Genomic DNA, 11220 nt, shown 5'->3' with positions numbered 1-11220 from the left:
TACCATGATCCATCCTTCTTGTGCACCAATACTATTGGATCAGAGAAAGAAATTTGACTAGGTTGAATTTTATCAATCTCTAACATTTCTGCAACTATATGTTCAATTTCACTTTTTTGAGCATAAGGATATCTGTAAGGCCTAATTTTTGGAGGAACACTTATTTTAATTAAATTAATAGCATGATCATGATCATGAATAGGTGGGAGGCCTTTGGGGGTCTCAAATACCTTGGAATGATTGTCCAAGGCTTTTTGGAGATTCGGAGAAATAGATGATTTCAATGTTTGAACCTCTAGTGAGCATAATTGTGAAATTACACCTTGCTGTTATTTATTCATAATAGTTTCCATGCCATTAGAGTTTATTATCTTTCCTGCTTTCCTTGCGATAACCCTTAATTCAACTTCCTTTCCTTCCCAAAAAAAAATCAAGAAAATTTCTTGAAAATTGAAAGTTATCATCCCCAAAGATTGTAACCACTTGACTCCTGGTACAACATCAGCACTACCCATTGGAATGGAAAGAATTGGATTATTCAATACATATTACCCCATGGTCATATTGATATTATGGCACTTTATAGAGAAATTTATAGTTCCCCCATTTGAAACCATCTCTTGACACTATGGTGTTGGATATAGGAAGCAATTCAAGTCTTTGGATATCTTACAATGAATAAAATTATGGGTACTACCCAAATCAATCAACAATATTACCTTTTTCTTCTTCATTTATCCTTTTATCTTGAGAGTTTGAGGAGTGGTAATTCTTTATAATGCATTACAATATATGGTCATATTCATTTCTTCTTTCTCTGGGTTGGTTCCTAGTGCATATCCTCCTCTTTTGATGTTTCTTGTTCCTTTTCTTCCTCCTCTTCACAATCTATGTAGAATAATTTATTCTCAGCACACTTATAACATTTAGGGTATTTTCTATCACAACTGTAACAAATCCCTTTTGCTATTTTTTCCTCTAATTTTTGTGGTGTCAACCTTGTAGGTTGTGAATACCAGGAGTAGAAACACTTCCGTCTTTATATTCCTGAGTGGTAGACTTCCCTGTTGTTGCTTTCAATTTTTCTTGCCACCCTAAATTCCTTATCCAATGAATCAAGTTCCCAAAGGTGAACCTCATGATGGATGTTATATTTTAAAGTCCCTATGAAGACATCAATCCTATGCTCCTCTAGAATATCGATTACCCTAAGATTAAATTTTTGGAAGTATTCAATGTGCTCCACCATTGATCCCTTTTGTTTGATATTTATCAATTCGCTAAAGAAGTTGTTTCTCTTTGTATCTTCATAATGTGCTATCATTTCCTCCATAAAAATTGACCAGGTGACAAGTGGTTTACAAGAAAAAGGACATATATACCATACAAACTGATTGCGTTCTAAATATAGAGATGCAATACATATCTTTTGTGAGGGTTGCACATCCTGTAGATCAAAATATCGCTCCATCTAAGTGGATTCTAGGGTTTCATTGTCATAAATAGGTCATTGTGGAATTTTCACTATACCTTTTTTTTCTACAAAGATTCAGAAGATGAAATTGTGACCATGTGGATCCAAAATCTTGATGAACTTTGTGCAAGAATTTCAAATCATTTTTTTTCCCACTGGAAAAATCGTAATCTTTCATTATCTTTGAAAAATTACATATTGTAGATGCATTTTGCATATGCTATAAGTTCTTCTGCCACATATGGGTATATCTATATATCTAATCTGTTCAAAAAGCAAAAATCATCACGCAGGATGTTCAGTGTTGTTCTGTTATATATATACATATTGCCACGCAGGGCTGCAAGTAGTTTGTATTATCAGCTATGTACAATAAGTTCCAAAAAGTATCATTTTCAGATCTGCATCTCATGGGCTGGCTGCCCTGTGATAGTGTGTATCTATATACGGACGATGATAGTATTGGTATGCATTTGATCCACGCTGCTCCTGGATCATCCACTCTCCTCTGGGTAGTGTCGTGGCCTCCTTGGATAGTTGGTCGGCACTGCTGTTGTATTCCCTGTAGATATGTTGACAAGAGATATCAGTGAATTGTGCCTTTAGAATGTTGATATCATCCAATATGTAGCTGAGAGTGTGTGTGTGGCATACAGTAGTATTGTTGAACCAATCAATGACTATCTTCGAATCTCCAAATATATGTATATGCATGCAGTTGTGTCCTAATGCAAAATGCAGAAGGTGTCGGAGAGTGATCAATTCAGCGAAGTTATTTGTGCCAGATCCCAAACCCAGTTTCGCTTTGTAAAAGTGCTGTTCATTGATGTATAATAGAAAGCCGCCCCCACAGCCCTGTTGTTGGGCTGCGCCATCGAAATAAGCCCATGGAGTGTTGTGATCAATTCTCGGGGGGTCGTGCGGAATTCTAGCTCTAGGCTGAGGCGGCTCAGGCAGCTCGTTATAGGCCGAAGTGATGAGGGCAGTAAGATGCGGCCAGTTTACCGGTTTATCATCGAAAATCGATCGATTTCGGGCAAGCCATAGATACCAGCAAATGACTACAGGCAGACTTTGTAGTTTGGAGTTTTTGTGGTTGTAGTACTAAGATTCCCAAGTTCGAATTATGTCTTCTCCCTCCCATTTTCCAGAGTGTTGTATAGAGGATGATAGTGTTTGCCATAATGTCTTTAATGAAGAGCAGTTTATAAACAGGTGAGCACTCGTTTCTGAGGTGAGTTTGCATAGGGTGCACCAGGTCGGTCCGTGGACTGCACGATGCATGAGATATTCCCCAGTGGGGACAACTCCTTTTAATATGCACCAGAAGAAAAGTTTTTGCCTGGGGGAGCTGTGAGTTTCCAAACAGATTTCCACCAAAATGAGATAGTGTCTGGAACCTTGTGTGATATCAAAGTGAGGTAGCCAGACTTTGGAGTGTAGATGTCGTTTTCCGAGTGATACCATATGAGTTCATCCTGCCCTTGTTTGATCCTGATATGCGAATCTGTTAATGCGCTGATATATGAAGACCAGTCCTAGTGCCAGAGGGGTGGGATATTAATCTGGACTCCTAATTTCCAGCACTGGTCGAATATGGAAGAGTTTTGTGGATCTGCAATGTCATCCAATACTTTAATGTTATGTGAGTGAAGATGACGGATGAGAGCTTCGGGTAGAATATGCCTACCGCCACTACCATTCCATGGATCCAAACCAATACGAGCCAGAGTTCCGTCATTGATTTTCCATACCAAATTATCCCTGATAATTGGCATAGAGTTGAGTAGAGCTTTCCATACTGATGATATGCCAGATTTTGGCCAGGTTGGGAGGCGAATCCAATCCAAGATATGGAGAGGCCATATATATTTATGATATGTAATGACAGTCCATAGATTGTTACCAGTGAGCAAGGTCCATCCCATTTTTGCTGCGAGTGCTTGAGCGAATGTAGGAAGATCTTTTAGGCCCCATCCTCCCCATTTTTTTGGTGTTGTGATCTTTTTCCATCCGACCCAAGCATATATGCGCTTATCCTGATTTCTGTTCCACAGATATCTATTTCAATTTTGCTGTAACCTGTTCAATATGCTTCGCGGAATCCAGGCAAGAGCCATCTAGAAGACCGGGGTCGCTTCCAAGACAACTTTTACCAGTACAAGTCTGCCCGCTCGAGAGAGATATCGATGGCTCCAGATATTGAGGCGCTTCTCCAATTTTGCAACAAGCCATACCCAGTCCATGATCTTTGAGCTGACAGGCTTGATCCTGAACCCCAGATATTTGAGTCCATTGTCTAAGGGATGGATGCTATAAGGAAATAGATGATGGGCCAGTTGTGATTCCTGGATAGAAGTTCTGGAAATAATAATGGAGGATTTTGAGTGGTTGGAGCATCCCTGTGGCAGATGAGAAAAGGGGGATAATGTTAGAGAAGGAGCGAGAATCTCGAATACTGCCATAAAGGAAGATCAGGACATCGTCTACAAAAAGAAGGTGTGTGAGGAAGCAGTCATCTGTAATTTTAAGGCCACAAAGATCCCCATTTCTCTTAGCTGATTCAATAAGGCAACTCAAGCCATCCATGACGATCAGGAAGAGGGGAGACAGAGGACGGCCCTGTCTAAGACCACATTCAGAGTGGAAGAAATGGGATGCAGATCCATTTATCAGAACACTGAAGGTGGGAGTGGTGATACAGGCCATGATCCAAGTGATGAAATTATTAGGGAACCCCAGATGAATGAGAAGCATCTTGAGATAGAGCCAACTGACCCGGTCAAAAGCCTTGGCTAGATCAATATTTAAGGTAATGGCCTTGTGATGCTTGGTCCAGATAGTATGGAGGGCTTCTTGAGCCACTCCAATGGCTTCATGGATCTGTCGATGTTCGAGGAAGGAAAATTGTTGAGGAGCGATATGACGAGACAAGATGGGACGGATGCGATTTGCTATGATTTTGGAAATGATCTTGTAGAGCACGTTGCAGAGGGAGATGGGACAGTAATCATCAAAAGAGGAAGGGGAATCAGATTTGGGGATTAGAGCTATGAAAGTTGAATTGATAGCATTGTATAGCGATCCCGATACTCTACATTCCTCAACCACCCTCAGTAAGTCCTTGCTAATTAGCTCATAGAAGGCGATGTAAACTTCGATGGTCCATCCATCCGGCCCCGGGCTTCAATCCTTCTTGAACCAATTAATGGTGCTTTCAAGTTCTTCAGGTGTCACTGGATCAAAGAGGATGTCCGCTTCTTCATCATTTACAAATCTGGGGAAGTGACCAGCAATGTTGATGATATCTGCAATAGTTGCACCCGGTGGCTGTTTGTAGAGGTTCCTAAAGTGGGATGATCCCAGCTGTGAGAGCTTGGGGAAAGTGTCTGCTACACCACCGTCTGGCATAGGGAGGCTCCAAATGGTGTTCTTTACCTTTCTGCCTTTTGCATAATTATGAAAAAAGCGAGTATTGTCATCTCCGGCTTTTAGCCAAGTAGCTCTACTACGAAGTCTGACAGATTCTTCTCGCTCCCTCAAGATTTTTAGCTTCTGGTTTTCTAGATCCACCAGGTGGGCTTTGTCTTCAGTTGTGGTAAAACCCAATCCTCTGTAATCTGTGAGGGTGGATAGTTCTGATTCTATGAGCTTAAGTGCAGAATTCTCCTTATGGTTTTTTTCTCTGGCCCAATCGATAGTAAGATGTTTGAGCTGCGATAGATTCATACAGAATCCCTTTGCCAGCGAGTCTGATCTGTCGATCGGATGTAGTATCCAGAAGTCCTTGACCAACTTAATGTAGGATGGGTCCTGTAACCAGCTATGGTTGAATTTGAAGGGGGCTTTTGGTTTTTGGTTAGGACCCGCAATCTCCAGGTAGATAGGATGGTGATCAGATATTCCTCTAGAACCGACCCATTGTTTGTAATGATGAAGCTGCTGAAACAGAGTACCTTTCATCATAAATCTATCTAGTCTTCGTGCCAGGGCAGCTTCTCCAATTCTTCTGTTCCTCCAGGTGGGGAGAGGTTTATTCATGGGAACATCAAGCAGGTCATGGTGATCCAGGAGGTCGGTCATATATTCGGTTATCGAGTCTATCTGTGCCATAGACCCCCAGGATTCACTATAGCCCAGTGAAAAGTTTAAGTCACCCCCCAGGATGATATTCTCAGCAGTGAAGATCGATAAACTCAGGAGGTGATTCCAGAAGGATTCTCTTTGATGGCAGGGTCCATAAATGTTAATAACCCGGAGGCTTTTACCCAGATCAGCCGAGAAGAGGTCGAGTCCCATGAATCCAGGTCCCCCCCAAGTACCATGAGCCCTAATAGTAGCAGGATTGAAACCAATCGCAAGACCCCCCGAACGACCCGTGGAGTCCATCGTCGAGTATTGCCATCCCGGGGTGATGGAGGAGAGAGAAGCAGATATGGAGTCGGCAGGGCCCAGGGTTTCCTGGAGAAGGATTATATCTACAGGAGAAGATCCAAACAGTCATTTCAGGGCTAGCTTCTTGGAGGCGCTAGCTAGGCCTCTGCAATTGAAGGAAAGGCACTTCATGGAGGAAGGTTCCCAGGGGTATTCATCACTCTAAGAACCCCAACGATAGTGGATTGTCACCCAGTGGCAACTTCGGCTTCCGCTCTCCTGATAGCTTTAGTAATATGAGATTTTCTCCCCTGAGCAGATAAAGGGTTCGACCCCGGTGATGAGATGCCCAATCCAGCAATTTTCAGATGTGAGCCTAGGATGTGGGAACGAGGGCGAAGATTATAGTTATGCTTAGAACCCCGGGAGGATGATGGAGAGGATGATGGCGAGGGAAGCATATGAGATGAGGGCGCCGAAGGTGCAATGGCCGGTGAGGTGGGAAATGTACAAAATGCAACAGACAATGCAGGAGAGTGCAAAGAGGGAACATTGGAGTATAAAGACAGAGAAGAGAGATGAGAAGTACCCGGAGCAGTAGTGGCTGCTGAGGCTACCCGAGATCTGGTGACCGGCGCTGATACAGTATATTGAGCTGCACCATGTGCCTGTTGAGCTGTGCTGGTGGGGGTGCTCGCAGCCAGAGAGCGTTGTGCGGCCGGAGAGATGGTCCTCGAGGGAATGGTAGATGTCAAAGGAGCATCTTCTTGTTTTTTGTTGAGAGGGAAGTCCTTGAAAATATGTCCCACTCTGTGACATCGACGACATCTGAATGGCACCCCTTCATAATCCAGAATCTGAACCCGCGTGAATCTGCCCCAGTGAAGAGTAATCTTTTCCTCCAAGCCTTCGCGGGTGTCTAGGTGAACGAGGATGCGAGCAAGCGTTCTGTTCCTGGACTCCACAAAAGTGCAGTCATGGTCGAGGTAGGATCCCAGTGCGTTCCCGATGCGAATGAAGACTTCTTCGCTCCAGTACTGTAGGGGGAGCCCAGGCAGGCAAACCCATAATGGCCCAGCCCCTATCTGTTCTCGTTCAGGGTCGAAGAGGGGGCTCCATCTCTTTAACAACACCGGCGCCATCTCGATGTGCCAGTACCTGGATAGTACCATATCAGTGTAGTTTTCCTTGGCGAAATGCAGGGCGAACCAGCCTCGGGGCAGAACTTGCACCTCAGGGAGTTCCTTAAGAACCCCTCCCCAGATCTCCTTCACCCAGAGGGTGAGCCGGGCAGCCGAATATGCACGCCCTCGAACATGCCCGACTAGGATGGTGTTCGCCATTTTGGCAGCCTCCCCAATAACCGAAGTCTCTCCAAACCGAATTGAAATGTCCCTGGAAATAGCTTTGACGCACCTAGTTCTTTTCTTTCCTGAACGCGGAGCTGAAGGGTGGTCCGCCAATGGGTCCGAGGAGCTTTACAGAGGGGTTGCCTTCGATGAGCTGACCCTAACGGCGGGGGTTTCAAAACAACCCGAGGGTGAGAGGATGGGGGCAGAGGGCCCGGTCGTTGACGAGGGGGGGAGTCCTGAAGAAGATGCGGCCAGGAATGAGGTGGATGGAGGGTGCGGATCAAAAGAAGGCAACAGTGGAATGACAGTCGACAGGAAGCGGAGGGTCCCTGGAGACAGAGGGGGGAGTTCCAGGGGGGCGCGTGAGGAGAAGAACCTTCAGGCAAGTGTGGAGGGTGGGGATCCGGGAGAGTGACCACAGGAGAGAGATGCGACGATGTGTGCGGCGAACGGTTAGGGCCTGCAGAAGACGAGCTGAAATGTGGTCGACCAAAAATAACCTGTGAGGGGAGCGGATCCTCAGAATAATCAACCTCCTCCTCCGTTTCCATAACGTCACCGACAGTGTTCGAGGTCATATTGAAAACGACAGATGGTGCCAGAAAATCCGGGCCAGGTAACAGGCGGTTCAGGTGCGCGGGTAGCTTCAGGCGGTTGTGCGAGGGTTTACAGTAACCCTAACCGAAACCCTCACGGGCAGCTGCAGAGTGCGCCATCCTCCTTTCGGGTCTATTCCTTTCATATCAGGATAATCCCATGAAAAAGCCCCTTTATATTTCTATAGGACCTGTATGAGTTTTTTTGCTAATCGCTATCCAGACCATCATTAATATTCAGAATTTTACTGGGTTTGATCTCTACCGGTTCGGTATTCCAAGAATTTCAAATCATGTTTCGCTATATTTTCTGATATATTGTTCGAAGAAGTTAGGGATTTTCCAGGCTCCAAAATTCAGTCTCAAACATGTGACCTAGGGAAAATCATCATAACTTTTGTTTCAAGGATCAGATTTGAGTTCTATAAAAATCAAATGAAATTGGAGATACTTTGGTATTTCATGTAAAAAAATTAGGGTTGAAAGTTGAAACAGTGACACGTGGCATCCCATACAACTTTTTTCTACTGAACGAGTCTATAATTAGGTCATCATGGGAGATTTGTCATAACTCTATATTGAAGAACCCAATATTGGTCTGAATTGTGGAATTGGAAATAATATTCATAAGGCTACCATAGGGCAGAATGTCAGACCTTGGAAATCGGAAATTACAGAGATACAACAATTTTAATTTGGAAATCAAAATTTCATAACTTTTGTTTGAAGAAACAGTTGGAAGTGATTCAAAGGGCATACTTAAGCATATATATCAGTATTTAGTTCTAAAATTCCTCCAAAATAAAATAATTCTACACCCATTAAGCCCTCATTAAGTTCTACTATGACAAGTGAAGAGGAAGAATTGCAGCATGATATATCAAAGTTACAAGACCAAGTGCAACAAATTTCGCTCTCACAAAGAGAAACCAAAGATGACATCAATGGCTTAAAAGAGGACATGGATGGATTAAAAGGTGACATGCATGCTTTAAAAATAGAAATAAAAGGTGACGTGAATGGTTTAAAAGAAACTAACATGGAAACAATGATGAATGTCAAGATGGAAGGATTGATAAAATTGTTGCAAGAAAGGCTTTTAGATGGTGACAAGGTAATCCATGAAAATCATGATAAGGACAAAAGGAATACGAATTTTGATTTTAGAGACTCCAATGTGGGGTTTAAGAACCACCACATGCGAAAGATAGATAATAAGGAAGTTTGATGGAAAGGATCTTGTAACATAGATACTATATATATATATATATATATATATATATATACTCGTTTATTTTTCGCTATAGGTACTTCCTAGTTCCCTGACTTATGGGACTCCTCATTAGTCCACTCATTATTAGTTTGTATTATAATTTGTTTTAACCCTTAGTTTCTCTTCTAACCTCATAGGTTAATGGGCATATACACTACTTTTTTTTTATATTGTAAAGAAGAAAGATATAGAATACCAAAACATATTATCAAATAAAGATTATTTTTATTACAAAATAGTTAATTATCTAAAAGATATTATGATATGCTTTTCCCAGGAAGAAGAGTAATCAATCACTCTTTTCATGAGAATAAGAGTGACCAATCATGGTTTCTCAACACAAAACACATGACCATCCATTAAATCTTTGGGAGCACAAGGAAAACCAAGAATAACTACTTTATGAAAGCCATAGAGTTCACATGAAGGAAATGCATGGATCATATCTTTAGATATGTGCATGGTACACAACATATTATTAGCTCCTTAAGAATCTATAAGTATGAGAACTAAACTTAAGTAAATAGACCCATACAGAAGCATCCTTAGGCTAATAAATTGTAGCAAGAACCATTTTACTTGAGTGGTCTACCATTGTTGAATGTTGGGTATCATCACTAGTGTAATTTGATCATAGGTGAGGAGTCTTAGCCATTCACTTGGTTGTCATACCATGATACAATTTTTTATCATGCTTGTTTGATGGAAATGAATTTAGAATTAAGGAGAACTTTGGGTCTTAGATATAGGAGCATGGTAGTGAATGTCAAGGTAGTCCTCTCTCTCTCTCTCTCTCTCTCTCTCTCTCTCTCTCTCTCTATATATATATATATATATATATATATATATATATATATATATATATATATATATATATATATATATATATATATATATATATATATATATATATAGAGAGTAACAACAATGATGATTACTCCCCATATATATTGGTGTTACTCTCTCTCTCTCTCTCTCGTATATATATAATCTTCTCCTTCCATCTCCTACTCCACCCCGACACCGCCCTGTCGCCCCATGCCAAAACCAAAAAAAAAATTATGTTTATGGATCTATTTCACATGTTTGATGAAATTTTTTGGATCTAAGATAGCTTGATATTATTAGATTATGAATTTAGTGATACAAGTTTTTATTTATCATTTTATGAGAAATGAGAAAGGTATTTGTCATTAGATGATTATGTAAGCGGTGAACCAATGAAACCATAGTGATGTGACCAATAAGTCATTGGATGCATTAGATATACATTTTAAATTGAGTATGTACCTTCTTCCTTCTTGTATTTAATTTTGAAAATGCATGTTAACCTTATCAGAAAGTAAGGTGTTATTTATCCCTTTTTTTTGTCATTGAAGTATGCCCATTCAGTTAGGATTTTGGTTACTTACCCATAAGTATAGTATCCCATAAAAACAAGACATAAAAATAGGTAGCACATGGTATGACTTCACATGAAATTTATTATAATTTGATATGAGATAGTATCATTTACTTAATTCCCAAAGTTCTCTTTAGTTAATTTTGGAGGGGAAAACACTAACACTTAGATGAATGCTTATTATACTGAAAGGAATTCTCTAAAATAAATATGAGGTAGATAAGTCACATCTATTTGAAACATTGATGTCATGTATACTAATGTAGATCTATCTTAGCTTTCGATTTTTCTAGGTTTATCATAAACTTACACTGATCAAGTTCTTTGAAGTGAATATTTTTTTTTAGATTAAAAAAACTTATTTTATGTTAAGTCCCTCAAGGTCATAAACCTTTACTCCTATTTTTTTATATAGAATAATTTCTCACTTCAATGGACTTCATCTCTCTCACTACATGATAGATGTGAAGCTGAGATGGATCTATGTTGGTTTTTAAGATATGTCAACTCGATCATGAAAAAAATTACACATCTCCTTCATACTTAGCAACATAGAATTGAAATATTTTGACCAAGATCCATCTTAAATTTGAATCTATCATGCTCTAAAAGCTATCAAATTCCTCGAGGTTGCAAGCCTTTTTTAAAGTAATCTAACAAAAATTTCCATTTCAAAGGACTTGATTTGTAGTAGTTCTTAATATGTGAGTATCATTGATATTGAAATATTTTAATTAAAGTGAACAATG

General features: G+C 40.7%; 1 protein-coding gene across 1 annotated transcript; it reads right to left on the bottom strand.

Annotated features, from left to right (window-relative positions):
• Positions 1-4660: 4660 nt before the first annotated feature.
• LOC149222220 (uncharacterized) lies at positions 4661-5863 on the bottom strand. Its single transcript, XM_089387541.1, has one exon. The coding sequence runs from the start codon at positions 5861-5863 to the stop codon at positions 4661-4663; it is 1203 nt and encodes a 400-aa protein (XP_089243667.1).
• Positions 5864-11220: the final 5357 nt, after the last annotated feature.

Source organism: Pinus tabuliformis, chromosome Q, assembly GCF_031772625.1.
Source record: "Pinus tabuliformis cultivar Carrire ecotype Pingquan chromosome Q, CPIR1, whole genome shotgun sequence".
Taxonomy (NCBI): domain Eukaryota; kingdom Viridiplantae; phylum Streptophyta; class Pinopsida; order Pinales; family Pinaceae; genus Pinus; species Pinus tabuliformis.
Note: the sequence above shows the minus strand (reverse complement) of the source record. Positions and strands in the feature narration are given on the sequence as shown.